Raw genomic sequence first — 13,477 nt, forward strand, 5'->3', positions numbered from 1 at the left:
CACATGCCAGACCCTGGGAACCAGGGGAGCCTCCTCAGTATACAATGACAGTGACAGTGGTATAGCTGTTGTTTCTGTGGTGCTTACCAGGGACTATGGCTAAGAGCTCTACATGCATTTACTCACTAAATCCTCCCAACAGCCTGTAACCTAGGTGTTATATTATCTCCTTTGTAGAGGCAAAGAACCTGATGCACAGAGAGGCTAAGCCACTTGTCTCAGGTCACACAGCCAGGACTCAACAGAGCTGGAGTTCTCATTCAAGTTGTCCAGCTCCAGACAGAGTTCGTGCTCCTGACCTGAGAGCAAAACTTTCTGGACCCTTGGCTTCTCTAGCAGGCCCTACCCCACCCCACCTCAGGAGAACCCACCTAAGACCCAGCTGTTAGAGTCAGAGAGGAGAGAGGGGAGCAAAGAAACCCGATCCCAAACCAGCACTACCATAAACCTCACCCGTTCAAAGTGCACAGTTCAGTAGCTTTTAGTGTGTTCACCGACGTGTGCGTGCAGCCATGATCGTCATCTAATTTTAGAACACTTCCATCACCCCAAAAAGAAATTTTGTGCCTACAGGCATTTGGGTTTAAAAATAATGCCACATATCCTTATTTGGAGAACAGCGGATAGTAAGCACCTGTGGTACTGAAGGTGCTTCGTTCAGTGCTGCGTTTGCCAGAGACCAGCTCGTTAGTCAGCAGCTGGGCCGGGCATCCAGCCTCCCTCTTCCCACACCCCAGCTCCCTGTGGGTGTGCATGTGAAGCCTGTAAGATGGGGGGCATGTTCTGCCTTTTTCTGGGGGAGAAGGTCCATGTTTTCATCCAACTCCCAAAGGGCTTGTGACTCGGTGCTGTGGGCTGTCAGCGTCCGCCTCCCTCCCAGCCTGGGATCCGCCTCTCAGTTGTACAGATAGGGCAGGGAAGGCCCGGGGAGTAGCAGGGCACCCCCACTCTGCCATTGAGCTGCTGGCAAGCTCTCTGTCTCCTCCAGGCAGCCATGTTGCACCCAGCCTCCCCTTCCTAGCCCCCTCTCCCCTGCCTCCCTCCCCAGCCTCTGCTGCCTTTCCTGTCTGGCTGAGATACCACAGGAGCACTTCGTCTTTCTGAGGCCTATTTGTGAGGAACAGAGGCTATTTCTGGTCTCATACTTGTCCCTTAGTGGTGGCTTCCTCTAGTGAGTCTAGGGCCTGGGGGGAGAGGGTGGCAGTGGGCAGGTCCTGGGTCCTCATTTGTGGGAGAGGCTTGGTGCCAGCCTTCAGCCTACACCAGCTGAGCACCCCCCACAAGGGTTGCTCCTGATTCAGCAACTCCTCACAGACCAGGCCCTGGGGGGTCCCCAGCATCAAGTGTTGGCCTCCTGGTTATCTCGATCAGGGTCTGAATGGGAATCCAGGCTTGGCTCTTCACCTTACATCACACCTGTTGGCAAATTAACTTCAGCAGAAACATGCCCAGCCCAGGCCTCACTTGAGCCAGCACAGACTGGAAGATGCACGGGGCTGGGGTTAGGAGGCGGACAGGGCCTGGGGAGCTGATGCCACTGCCCTCTGCCCGCAGTACTTCACCTACAGCGTGCTGCTCAGCCTGCTGGCCTGCTCCGTGTTCCTGCAGATCAGTTGCATCGGGAAGCTGGTGCTCATGCTGGCCATCGAGCTCATCTACGTGCTCGTCGTGGAGGTGCCAGGTGTCACGCTGTTCGACAATGCCGACCTGCTGGTCACCGCCAATGCCATGTATGGGGCACCTCCCTCACGCTACTCACTGGGTGCGGGACATTGCAGGGAGGTGGGAAGAGCAGGAGGTTCAGGGTCCTGCCACCATAGGGAGCTTGTGAGGAGAGTGTCTTGTTCCTCCCTAGCCCTGACATCTGGTTAAAGTAGGGCAGGGTCTCATTTCTTTCCTTCCCTCCTGTCCCCAGTATTGGGAGTGGCCTCAGGTGACCAGGCCCCACTGTGTTTCTTTCTCTGGTTCGCTCCTCCCTTGCCAGGGCAGCCTCCAAGGGGGCTGCTTTCACCTCGGTCCAGCTGCCCCAGGCTCAGAGGAGTTACGGTCCAGGCAGAGCCGGGCAGCGAGGTGTGTGGGAGTAGAGGGACAAGCTTTGCTGTTCACAGGCTCCGTGTCCCACCTCGAGACAGGTGCTTGGACATCCGTTGTTCCTCTTCATCCTCCAGCAACCCAGCCAAGTAGGCAGGCCCACCGCATAAGGCTGGGCATTGGGGCACTACTCAAAGGCTCCTGGCTGTGGTGGCAGAGGCTAGGTCCCACGTCCTAGAGGTGGTGGGCATGAAGGTGGGGCCCACAGCTGTCTGGCCCCACAGTCAACATGGTCATGTGGTGACAGATGTCAGATGTCCAAGGGAGGTGGCTCCATGAGGGGAAAGGCCTCGGGTGAAGTTGGGTTAGAATCTCAGCATCAGACACACACTGGTTATTCCTCTGAACCTCATTATTTTTTCCTTGTAAATGGGAATGTTGTCAACCCAAATTAAGGAAGTTGAGGCAGAAATAATTTGGTCAAGTTCTGTTGGAAGCTGAATGTGAGGATTGGCCAGGAAGACACATACAGCAAATTGGGCGTATTCCAGAGGCTGTTACAAGTGGGAATTCTTTCATGAGAAAGTTGAGAAGGGAGGAGGACTCCTCATATTGGAGTTGCCCTTTGTCATTGGAGGGTTACAGTCATTGGCTACACACTGCAACATACGACTAAAATGTCTGCATGCCAGCAGTCAGTACAACTTCATGATTCAGAAGCAAATCAGCATTTTTTCATGGCAGTGGGGTATTCATTCATCAGTACCTCAGCAATTTGAGGAACTTAGATAAGATTCTTCACTCAGGGGCAGGATATTGCCGTAAATCTGAAGATCTCCCCAAAGCAGGTTAATTTGGAAGCTTGGCAAATGTGACCTGTAGATTATCAACACCCATAGTAGTAAAATGTATTTAAAGTGCCTAATGCAGAATATGCTTTTCTACCCATCACCACTCCCTACACACACACCAAGAAATGCCAAAAAAAAAATGACAGTTCTTTGTCCCCTGAGAAAATGCAGCAAACTGCACCTTGAGTTAGAGGAAGGGATTCATCCATGCATTTATTCACCCGTTCACTCACTCAAAAATATTTATTAAGGGCCTGCTATGCGCCAGCCACAGAGCTAGGCAGTGGACGTACAATGTGGCTCAACAGAAAACTTGCAGGAATGTGCCTTTCTTGGGAAGGCAGTGTCGCCTGAGAAAGTGAAGGTGTGATGAAGGGTTTAAGGCATATTCAAGGAAGAACTTCTTGGTGGTTGTGTGGGAGCTATGGGCAGATGACCACAAAGACACAGTACAGTCAGCCTGGGACAGGCTGAATCTTGAGGAGGAGAAGGAGGAAGAGATCCAGGAATGTTCTACCCATGGATCAGGGCTGGAGCAGGAAATGTTCCTCTCCTCCTCCTCCTCTTCTTCTTCTTCTTTTTTTCTTTTGAGACAGAGTCTCACTCTGTCGCCAGGCACCAGGCTGGAGTGCAGTGGTACAATCTCGGCTCACTGCAACCTCTGCCTCCTGGGTTAGAGCAATTCTCCTGCCTCAGCCTCCCGAGTAGCTGGTACTACAGGTGCAAGCCACCATGCCCAGCTAATTTTTGTATTTTTAGTAGAGACAGGGTTTCACCATGTTGGTCAGGATGGTCTCGATCTCTTGACCTCGTGATCCGCCCACCTCCCCCTCCCAAAGTGCTGGGATTACAGGCATGAGCCACTGCACCCAGCCTGCTCTCCTCTTCTTACTGCTCCTTCCCCATCCCCAACATCTCATCTTCAGGTGCTGAAGTTGGCAGCAGACAATGAAGGTTATTTCTGGGTTAGGAGACCCTGGTTTGGCTCTAGGGCAGCGTTGTCCAGTAGATAAAAAGTGGGTCGGATGCAGTGGCACACGCCTATAATCCCAGCACTTTGGGAGGCTGAGGTAGGTAGATCACTTGAGCCCAGCCTGGCCAACATGACAAACCCCTTCTCTACTCAAAATAAAAAAATGAGCCAGGCATGGTGGTGCACACCTGTAATCCCAGCTACTTGGAAGGCTGAGATACAAGGACAGCTGAGAATAGCTTGAACCCAGGAGGTGGAGCATGGGGCAGCATCCAGCCTAGACAACAGAGCAAGACTCTATCTCCAAAAAAAAAAAAAGGCAAGCCACTTAGGTAGTTTAAAATTTTCTTGGCCGGGCGCGGTGGCTCATGCCTGTAATCCCAGCACTTTGGGAGGCCAAGGCGGGTGGATCACGAGGTCAAGAGATCGAGACCATCCTGGTCAACATGGTGAAACCCTGTCTCTACTAAAAATACAAAAAGTTAGCTGGGCATAGTGGCGCCTGCCTGTAATCCCAGCTACTTAGGAGGCTGAGGCAGGAGAATTGCCTGAACCCAGGAGGCGGAGGTTGCGGGCAGCCAAGATCGCGCCATTGCACTCCAGCCTGGGTAACAAGAGCAAAACTCTGCCTCCAAAAAAAAAAAAAAAAATTTCTTATAGCCATATTAAAAGGACAAAAAGTGTAACTTGACTTTTATTTAACCAATACTCTATAGCCAAAATATAATTTTAATATGTAATCAATATAAAATTCTTAATGAAATATTTTACCTTTTTTAAAACTAATTATTCAGAGCTATTCAGAGTGTGGTGTATGTTTCACACGTACAGCACATTTTTTTTAATTATAAATTTTTTTTATTGCATTTTAGGTTTGGGGGTACATGTGAAGAACATTCAAGATAGTTGCATAGGTACACACGTGGCAGTATGATTTGCTGCCTTCCTCCCCTTCACCTATATCTGATATTTCTCCCCATGCTATCTCTCCCCAACTCCCTACCCCCTGCTGCCCCTCCCCTGTTCCCCCCAACAGACCCCAGTGTGTAGTGCTCCCCTCCCTGTGTCGATGGGTTCTCATTGTTCAACACCCGCCTATGAGTGAGAACACCTGGAGCACATTTTAACTCGAACCAGCCCCATGTTAACGCTCAGTAGCGGCACGTGGCCAGCGGCGGCCACACCAAGCAGTGTGGTTGCAGGATCTCTCCTCCACTCCCTCTGGGTGGCAGCAAAGGTCTGGGAGTTGGAGAGGCAGGCAGGCCTCCACCCAGGCAGATGTGCTAGGGTCGGGAAAGGCAGGGTCCTAGGTAAGAGGGATGGTTTGTGGTCGTGTGTATCTGATGCTAGTTGGGGCTGGGCTTTTTGCCACCTCCCATCCTGGAAGTGTCCTTGGATATGGCGGGAGCATGGGGCTGGGGAGCCAAGGAGAGTGGTAGTGGGGACAGCAGAGCAGGGCGTGGGGCCTGAGTAGGAGCAGAGGCTGCCTTATGCAGAAGGGTGGCCCTGACCAGTCTTCCCCAACTCTCTTCACAGAGACTTCAACAACAACGGGACCTCCCAGTGGTGAGTTGATGCTCCTTGGCTAGGGACACTCCCTGCCCTCCACACAGAGCACACAGGGAAGGCAGCCGGTGCCAGGTGGGAGGGGCCTTGGTAGCAAGGTGGGTGGTGAAGGAGGAGGCTAACGGAGGGACCCCAGGCTGGCCCCTCCTGGGGTAGCAGGGCATCCTCAGAGGGCAGAGGCCCTGGTCACTTTCATGATCCCTGCCAAAGTGATCTGTAGGCTCAGTGGTTGGGATCATGGTTTCATTTTAAAGCATTTAGCCTCAAACTCTTCCCTGGGAGCCTGTATGAGAACCCCAGACACAGGAGAATGGAAGCCGGTACCTGATTTCCTTCTGGAGTAGAGGAACAAAGGCAAGGCCAGCAGGACTTATAGGACCCGTCCCTGCACTGAGGGCTGCTGCCTGAGCAGGGGCTCACTGGAGCCACTATGCGGCCTTCAAGGGTTTGAGCTCTTGGCTGGCACAAGATGTAAGGTTTGGAATGGCTGCTTTTGTTAAGAGTATTTGTTAGTGATAATAACCAAAATAGAATTTGACAATAATGCTGCTGATTTTGGAGCATCTATTGTTTGTCAGATGCTGCACTAAGCATTTTGATTATAATATCTCTTTAATCCTTACTAGCGTCTTGAAATGGAGGTATTATTATCCTGCTTTACAGACAAGCAAAGTAAAGTTCAGAGAGGTTAAGGCACTCACCCAAGGTTGTCCAGAGACCGGGTCAGCATGGCCTGCCTGGCCCCCTTGTTACTGCACCCCCTGCCCCTGTCTTGTGCAGAGAAGGATCTGGATGCACATGCTGCCTTTTAGAAGGGCTGAGTTCATCCCCTGTTCTGACCAGTGGGGAGCTCACAAGTGACAGGGGCTGTGAGGCGTCAGGAGAGGAGTAATGGCTGTCTGAGCTGCAGGTGCAAGCAGGGTCTGAGATGGGGCTGCCAGCCAGGAAGTATTCCTGAAGGAGGCACACGTGAGGTAAAGTTTGAGCAGGGGGGTAAGGAAGAGGGGAAGGTATCGTGAGAGGAAGAAAAAAGGGCCAGCAGTGGGTAGGGGTGGGGGTCCTCAAGGCCTGCTGTGAGGAGCCAGGGTGGTCTCAGGCTTGTCCACCTCCCATCCACAGCCCTGAGCACGCAACCAAGGTGGCACTGAAGGTGGTGACACCCATCATCATCTCAGTCTTTGTGCTGGCCCTGTACCTGCATGCCCAGCAGGTGGAGTCCACTGCCCGCCTCGACTTCCTCTGGAAACTGCAGGTGGGTGGCCCTGGGGCTGGACCTGGGGAGGGGAGGCATTTGGGAGCAGGTGACAGAGACAACAGTCTCGTCTGCTGAGCTGGGCCAGGCCTGGCCTTTGTCACACTGACCAGCTGCCCTGCTTAGGCCCCATTGAAGCCACTTGGTTCCCCGTGTCCCTATGGGTCTACTCCCTGCTCTCTCTAGCCAAGGGGCAAAACCCTGGGACTTACTCCATGTAGACAAACCCTTGCTGACAGTTTGGGTCCAGGAGGCATGCTTTGAAGTCAGCAAATACTGGCTGGGCACTTCCTGTGTGTGTTATCAGGCAGGGACAGTGGAGGTGCAGGCAGGTCCTTGGTGGTGGCAGCAGAAGGCATCATGACAGTGGGGTAAGGAAGAGTGGCAAGAGGTGAATGGCGGAGTAAAGGAGGAGCCTGGCCGGGGTGGGGAGCTGGCACCGAAGGCTTCTGAGCAGGGCTTGATCTGGTCAGGGCTGGGTTGAAGATGACTCTAGAGGGGATGGACTGAAGGATCAGACTGCTGGCAGGAGGCCCCGCCAGAGAGCACGGCAGAAGCAGTGGCATGTTGCGGGGCCACAGTCCTGACCATGCTGTGTGCATTCCAGCCAGCACTTGGTTCTCCAGGCTGCATGCCCTGTGCCCTGCACCTTGTGTCCCCCTGGAAGAGGGGGTGCCCATGGGCCAGGTTCTCTGCTGGAGCATCTCGGAAGGGCCAGGAGGGAGTGCCCAAGAGCGCTCAGCAGGAGGAAGCCAGTCTTCCTCTGGGCTGCCTCACACCTTTTATTCCAGGCCAGCCCTGTGCAGAGCTTAGCCGGGCCAGGCCTCTGCCTCTCCTGGCCTGGCCCCTATCTCCAGACCACTTCAGCTCACCCACAGCTGTCTTTGACCTCCTCCATCCCAGACCTCTTAGAGGCATCAGGATGAAAGTCTCTGGGCTAGGGCAAGAGGCCCCACTTTTCATTGGATGCTGAGTGAGGATGGGAATAAATGGTTGTCCCTTCTGCTGTTTTGCATGGGTCTGGCTGGAATTGAGCATGGAGGTCTGCAGTTGAAGGTGCCCTGAGTTTGGGGGAACCAGGGAGAATCCCAGAAGGATTCTGTGCAGAATGCCCCTTTGTGAAGCTCTGGGCTGGGGCACCCTGGGGAAGATCGCGTGTGAGCCTGCACCTGGTCAGGCTCCTGTCTTCTCCCTCACTCCCCTCTTCTTTGGGAAAATTTTCAAGAGGCTCTCATTTTTCTGCATTTGCCCCATCACCCTCAAATACTCCCACGTCTACCTTCCAAAAACAAGGACCCTCTCTGCATCGTCCCCACACACCCTCCCCATCGGGCGATCAGCAGGGGTGCGGCAGGCCCTGCTCATTGTTGCCACCTGTCTTCATGCTGGTCCGGGATCTGGGTCCAGCTGGTCCACGGGTTCTCTGCATTGAGCTCTTCCGGGCTGCAGCAATTCCTCACTCTCTCCTCGTCTTGAGGTCCTTGTCAGTTTTAAAGAACTTGTTATTCTGGGACCTTCAGACCCATGTCCAGGCTCAGGCTGGGCCTTCCTGGAGGAAGTGCACAGAAATGCAGCTGAGCACTCCTCAGTGCCTCACACTGAAAGATTCCACCATGTTGACCCAACCCACCACCGGTGATGTCAGCCCTGATGGCCTGCTCAACCAGTGGCTGCCAGCTTTCTCCACTCTCAAGTCCCCTTTCCCCCTTCCTATTTGACTAGCACTTCATGGAAGGAGAGTCTGATGTGATACCAATTTTCTGATCCTTGGCGTCTCTGCCCAGCAGCCTTTGCATCCATTGGTGGCTCCTGCTTGTCTCAGTGCCGCCTGTGGAAATGCCCAATAGCAATGCCCAATGTTTGCCATTTCTTCTGGACTTGCTGGTTGGCATTCTACTGCACAGAAGAGCTGACCCTCCTCCTCCACTGACTTGCTCATTTATTCACTTCTCTACCTCAGCCTGGACTCACAGATTCCCATTTACTCCAGTGGGTTATCACCTGCTACCCTCAGTATTTATTTTAATGCTCAAATCATCCTAGGTTTGGCCCACGTGTGTTTCAAGTTGGTGTCTGTGTTATCTGACAGGTCTCCATCACTCTTATGAGCTTTTCCTGACTTTCCAACACAAGTGATCTCAGGCTAATCTTGTGCTTTGCCTGATCCAGCCCAGGAATCTGATTTCTCCAGAGCCCTCACTCATTCTTTGTAGTAGAGAGTGGTGTTTAGAAACCAAGGTCTGAGTGCTTGGTGCGCTCGCTGCTTGTAGGCCCTCTCCATGGACAATGCTAGGAAAGATATGTAAGTGTGTAAACTTATGTGGGAACATGTGTACACACGTATCTGTACTACTACAGTATCCATCTGCACAGATCTGTTTTTAATCCTGAGTTCATACTACTACTTCCCATTTTAATCCAACACCTCAGGCTTCTTCCCAGCCTTCTTTTTTCCATGCTTGCAATGTCATCTCCGGCAATGAGAAACTCACCTCCCATTGTATCTTTCATATATGTATTTATTTGCTCAGTGGTGACCCCTTCACCCCTCCCCACCTGTGTGTGTGTGTGTGTGTGTGTGTGTGTGTGTGTGTGTGTAGGAATGTGTGGGTGAGCCTGTATCTACCTGCCAGCCTGTGGCAACCTTCTCTCCCTGAAGTTTTCCAGCAGGTCCCTCATTCTCCCATCCTTCCCTGGGATTTTGGGAGAGGGAGCCAACATTGTATAAACACCAATAAAGAAACACCAGAAAGCAGGCCCTTGGGATGGGTGAGTAACAGCCCCTGCCCCGCCACAGGGTGGCTCAGCAGCCCCTGTGCAGTAGGCAGACTCCTCGGCGTTTCTGAAGCACCTGAACAAGGAACACACCCTGACTGGCTAGTCCCACTCCTGGCCCCCTCCTGGCCTAACTGCAGGGTCTCAGTTCTTAGGAGAGCCTGCTCTTGTCCCTTCCTCCAGCATTGACCTTAGGGGGGCCACCAAGAGGCTGCAGCCCCCTGAACCTTCCTGCCTCAGAAGTAGTTGGCTGCATTAGCAGGAGCCCACCTGTGCTGGGGTAGAGTTTGCAGAGGTGGCTGGAGCAGCTGGCCTGGCCCTGGGGATTAGCCCTGCCCCCAGCAGTAGCCTGCTCTAGCGGCCCTGCCCCCAGCCTCCACCTCCACTGTGTCTGACACTTTGGGTTGATGCTATCTGCTACCTGCTGGATGCATCAAAGGAGGTGGAGTGCTCCTGGCATCCATGCGCCTCCAGCCATGTGTCTCAGCAGAGGTAGGAGCAGGACTGTTTAGTTTGGTGCATTTTCAGATACAAATAATTGACTACAGGGCTCCTCCATGGGACAGACCCTGAGAAGCAGAGGGATCCCCACCTCAGTCTTCTCCCAGGGGCACAGCTTTTCCAGAGCCAGACTTAGGTAACTTGTTCATGGGGAGGGGCATGGGTAAAGGGTCCTGCCTCCTAGGAGGTCACCTGGGCAGGAAGGCTGGGCAACAGACCAGCTGGCTTGCCACACCTCTGTGTGGAAAGCGGGGCTATTTAGCATCCAGAAGCCCTTGAGATGATCCCAGTCCTCACAGCCACATTCCTAGGGACTCCAGGAGGCCACCAGGCCATGGGTAGCACAGTCAGGAGCCCTGTCACTTTAGGAGCAGGGCTGGCCACTGAGCCTTGGGGTTCTGGAGTTTCTGCCCTGGGAGCTCTTCCTTCCTGCTGGTCCTGAAGCCTTGGAAAGGGATGCCAGCTCCTTCCCCATGGACGGCCATCACCGACAGGGACAGCCAGGGCCCTGAGAGGCAGTCCTGGTCCTGTTGGAGATTCTACTTGCAGCTGAGTAAAAAGGTGTCTCCATTTAGTTAGGAAAAGCCCAAGCAGGCCAGCCAGCCCTCTCAAAGTGGCTCTGCTAATTAATTAGTGATCCTCTCTTGGTTGGTTTTGCCAACACTGTCACTCCCAGTTAAAGGGGGCCATGTTGTCTGCCACCATGGGTGGGGAAGCCAGCTGACCAGTGCAGTGTCTCATGAACACTCTTGTCAGATGGTTCCTTGCCACACCTTGGTGTATGATGCCTCTTCCCTTCAGCCCCTTGACCTAAGGCACTGCACTAGGGCCTCTTGACCTAAGGAATCTGCACTGTCCTTTAATCTGGAGGGTGAGTGACCAAGACTCCACTGTACAGACCCAGGACCCAAACTGGGGGAAAACCAAAGTCACTGGTGATGTTCCATCCTCATCCCAGGGGGTACCTCATGGCACCTGCGCCTCCTGGCTGTGCCTGGCTCTGGGGCAAGTCCGCCCTGCTGGGAGGCAGGGAGACTGGGCAAGGCTTTGGGCTCTTTTGCCCCACAGATCCGTTAATTAAGGTAACTCTGGCTTTTGATTGCATTTCCTGATATTAAGAGGACAATGAACAGTGGAGGAGGACCGGGGAGCTAGAGGGCTGTGTGGGCTGTGTTTTACATCCTTTTTCCTTTCAGCCTGGTTCTGGCCTTTGGTAGACAGGATCCTTGCAGCCTCACCTCCAGGCCTGTTCCTGCTCGGGGCTCCCTATAGGCTCAGCACCCCCAGAGAGGCTAGCAGGGAGAGTTCGATGCTCAATGTCTTTTCTGATTGTCAAAGTCCTGCTTTTTGGAGAAAACCTGGAAGTGGAAACAGCAGAGAGGATGACAGGCAGTGGTAGTTGCCGACATCCTGGGCACAAGTTGGCATTTGCTTGACCGGTGCTTTTTCTCCAGGCCATGGAGAGGAGGAGGCGGAGGCACCAACATCCTGGGTGCACGTTGGCATCTGGGTCACCTGCAGTCTTTTCCTCGCAGGCTACAGAGGAGAAGGAGGAGATGGAGGAGCTGCAGGCCTATAACCGGCGGCTACTGCACAACATCCTGCCCAAGGACGTGGCCGCTCACTTCCTGGCCCGTGAGCGGCGCAACGATGAGCTCTACTATCAGTCCTGTGAGTGTGTGGCGGTCATGTTTGCCTCCATCGCCAACTTCTCCGAGTTCTACGTCGAGCTGGAGGCCAACAACGAGGGTGTCGAGTGCCTGCGGCTGCTCAACGAGATCATCGCTGACTTCGATGAGGTGTATAGCGGGGCCTGGGGCAGGCTGTGTTCCCAGAAGGGGCCCCTGGGTCCCTGGTGTGGGAGGGATGTGAAGAGACCTGGTGCCCCCTTCCACCATCCCAACATCAACAGTGATGATGGAAGCTCTGCTGGCAGGAACTGACCATGTCCCCAGGCGCTGCAGTGGTCACACATGGCCTCTCCCATCATCATGTGACAGATGAGGAAACTGAGGCTCACAGACCTCAGTTGTCTGGCCTAAGGTCACTGCCAGTAAATGGTAGAGCTGAAGTTTCAGCCCACACTGTTAAAACTTAGCCTTTGGCGGCTGCCTGACTGGCTCACCAGCTGCCATTTCTCTCATGCCATCTAGGGTGCACAGAGCCCCAGGGCCTGGGACAACCGAATGTCTGTGTCCAGGGGTTTGAAAGAACCAAAGGAAGGAGGAGTCTAAGGGAGGAAGCAGGACAAAGATGCGAGGCCCTGAGCAGCAGAGGCTGAATTGAGGCATTCCTTCATTTCCCTCTCATACCTCTGTTGAGTGGCCGGCGTGTGAAGGTGCTGGGGATGAAGAGCCCTGTAGGACAGTCTCAACTGCGGGTGCTCCCAAGTCATGGGCATGAGAGGGGCCACCCCAGTGGGCATCCACGGCCTGAGCATGGGGTGCACGGAGGAGCAGGATGACGGAGCTGAGCCAGGCAGTGTCGGGAACAGCCTGCGAGACTCCTGGAGCAGTAGAGTGATGGGAATGTGTTGAACTGAGTCTGGGAAGGCTTCCAGGAGGGCTGGGGCCAGTGGGTAGGAAAAGTGTCCTGCTGGACAAATTGAGGTTTTCCTGGGTGGAATGGGGGTGTGAGCTTGTGAAGGGAAGACAAGAGACCCAGAGGTGACTGTCTTCAGGGGTCTTGGCATGAGGGTGGGCAGGTAGCCCACAGGCACTGTCCAGCGGGTGAGTGAGTGTGGAAAGGCCTGGCTGTGTGAGGAGTGTTGTGGGCATTACACTGCTGAGGATGGAGACAAGCCCCACTGTCTCCACTGTGAAGAGGGTCACATGAAGTGCTGGCCATGCTGCTGCACTTCCCTGGACATCCTTCGTCCCTCCCTGTGGCCCTCTGTGTCCCAGGCTTGGGGATGACCCAGCTTTGTCCTCTTTCATCCAGATCATCAGTGAGGATCGGTTCAGGCAGCTGGAGAAGATCAAGACCATTGGCAGCACCTACATGGCCGCCTCTGGCCTTAACGACTCAACCTACGACAAGGCGGGCAAGACCCACATCAAGGCACTGGCCGACTTTGCCATGAAGCTGATGGACCAGATGAAGTACATCAATGAGCACTCCTTCAACAACTTCCAGATGAAGATTGGTGAGTGGGGCCCCAAGGAGCACTGAGCCCAGGGTGCAGTCAGGTGGAGGGCTGGCAGGGGCTCCCCCATACCCCATCCTGCATCCTCCATTGTGGTCCCAAGGTAGAAAGCTAGGCGGCAGCAGAGACTGATGCAGTGTCTTCCCTGGCCTTAGCAGGTGGGGGTGGGCACGGGTTACTCACAACAGAATCCACCCAGAGCCTGGTGATGCCTCTGCTGCCTTTTGAAGTGAGGGGAGCATGGGCAGGACACCCCTTGGTGAGTTCCCACCTCACTTGGATGCAGGGATGGCCTGGTGGGACCCAGGTTGTGCCTGCTCAAAAGGCTTTGTAGGGGTTGCTCTGTGCTGAGGGCACAGGGCTTTCTGGTGGTTGCAGCAAAG

At 54.1% G+C, this 13,477-nt stretch overlaps 1 protein-coding gene across 3 annotated transcripts in view; it reads left to right on the forward strand.

Moving 5' to 3' along the window:
• ADCY5 (adenylate cyclase 5) overlaps positions 1-13,477 on the forward strand; it is a 163,770-nt gene that overhangs the window by 145,007 nt on the left and 5,286 nt on the right. For all 3 annotated transcript variants that reach the window (XM_035274004.3, XM_035274005.3, XM_035274006.3), the window contains 5 exons: positions 1,555-1,730; positions 5,392-5,421; positions 6,541-6,673; positions 11,485-11,748; positions 12,890-13,094. In XM_035274004.3, the coding sequence (XP_035129895.1) occupies positions 1,555-1,730; positions 5,392-5,421; positions 6,541-6,673; positions 11,485-11,748; positions 12,890-13,094 (808 nt within the window). The remainder of the gene's footprint in view (positions 1-1,554; positions 1,731-5,391; positions 5,422-6,540; positions 6,674-11,484; positions 11,749-12,889; positions 13,095-13,477) is intronic.

The sequence above is a fragment of the Callithrix jacchus genome, chromosome 15, assembly GCF_049354715.1.
Source record: "Callithrix jacchus isolate 240 chromosome 15, calJac240_pri, whole genome shotgun sequence".
Lineage (NCBI taxonomy): Eukaryota > Metazoa > Chordata > Mammalia > Primates > Cebidae > Callithrix > Callithrix jacchus.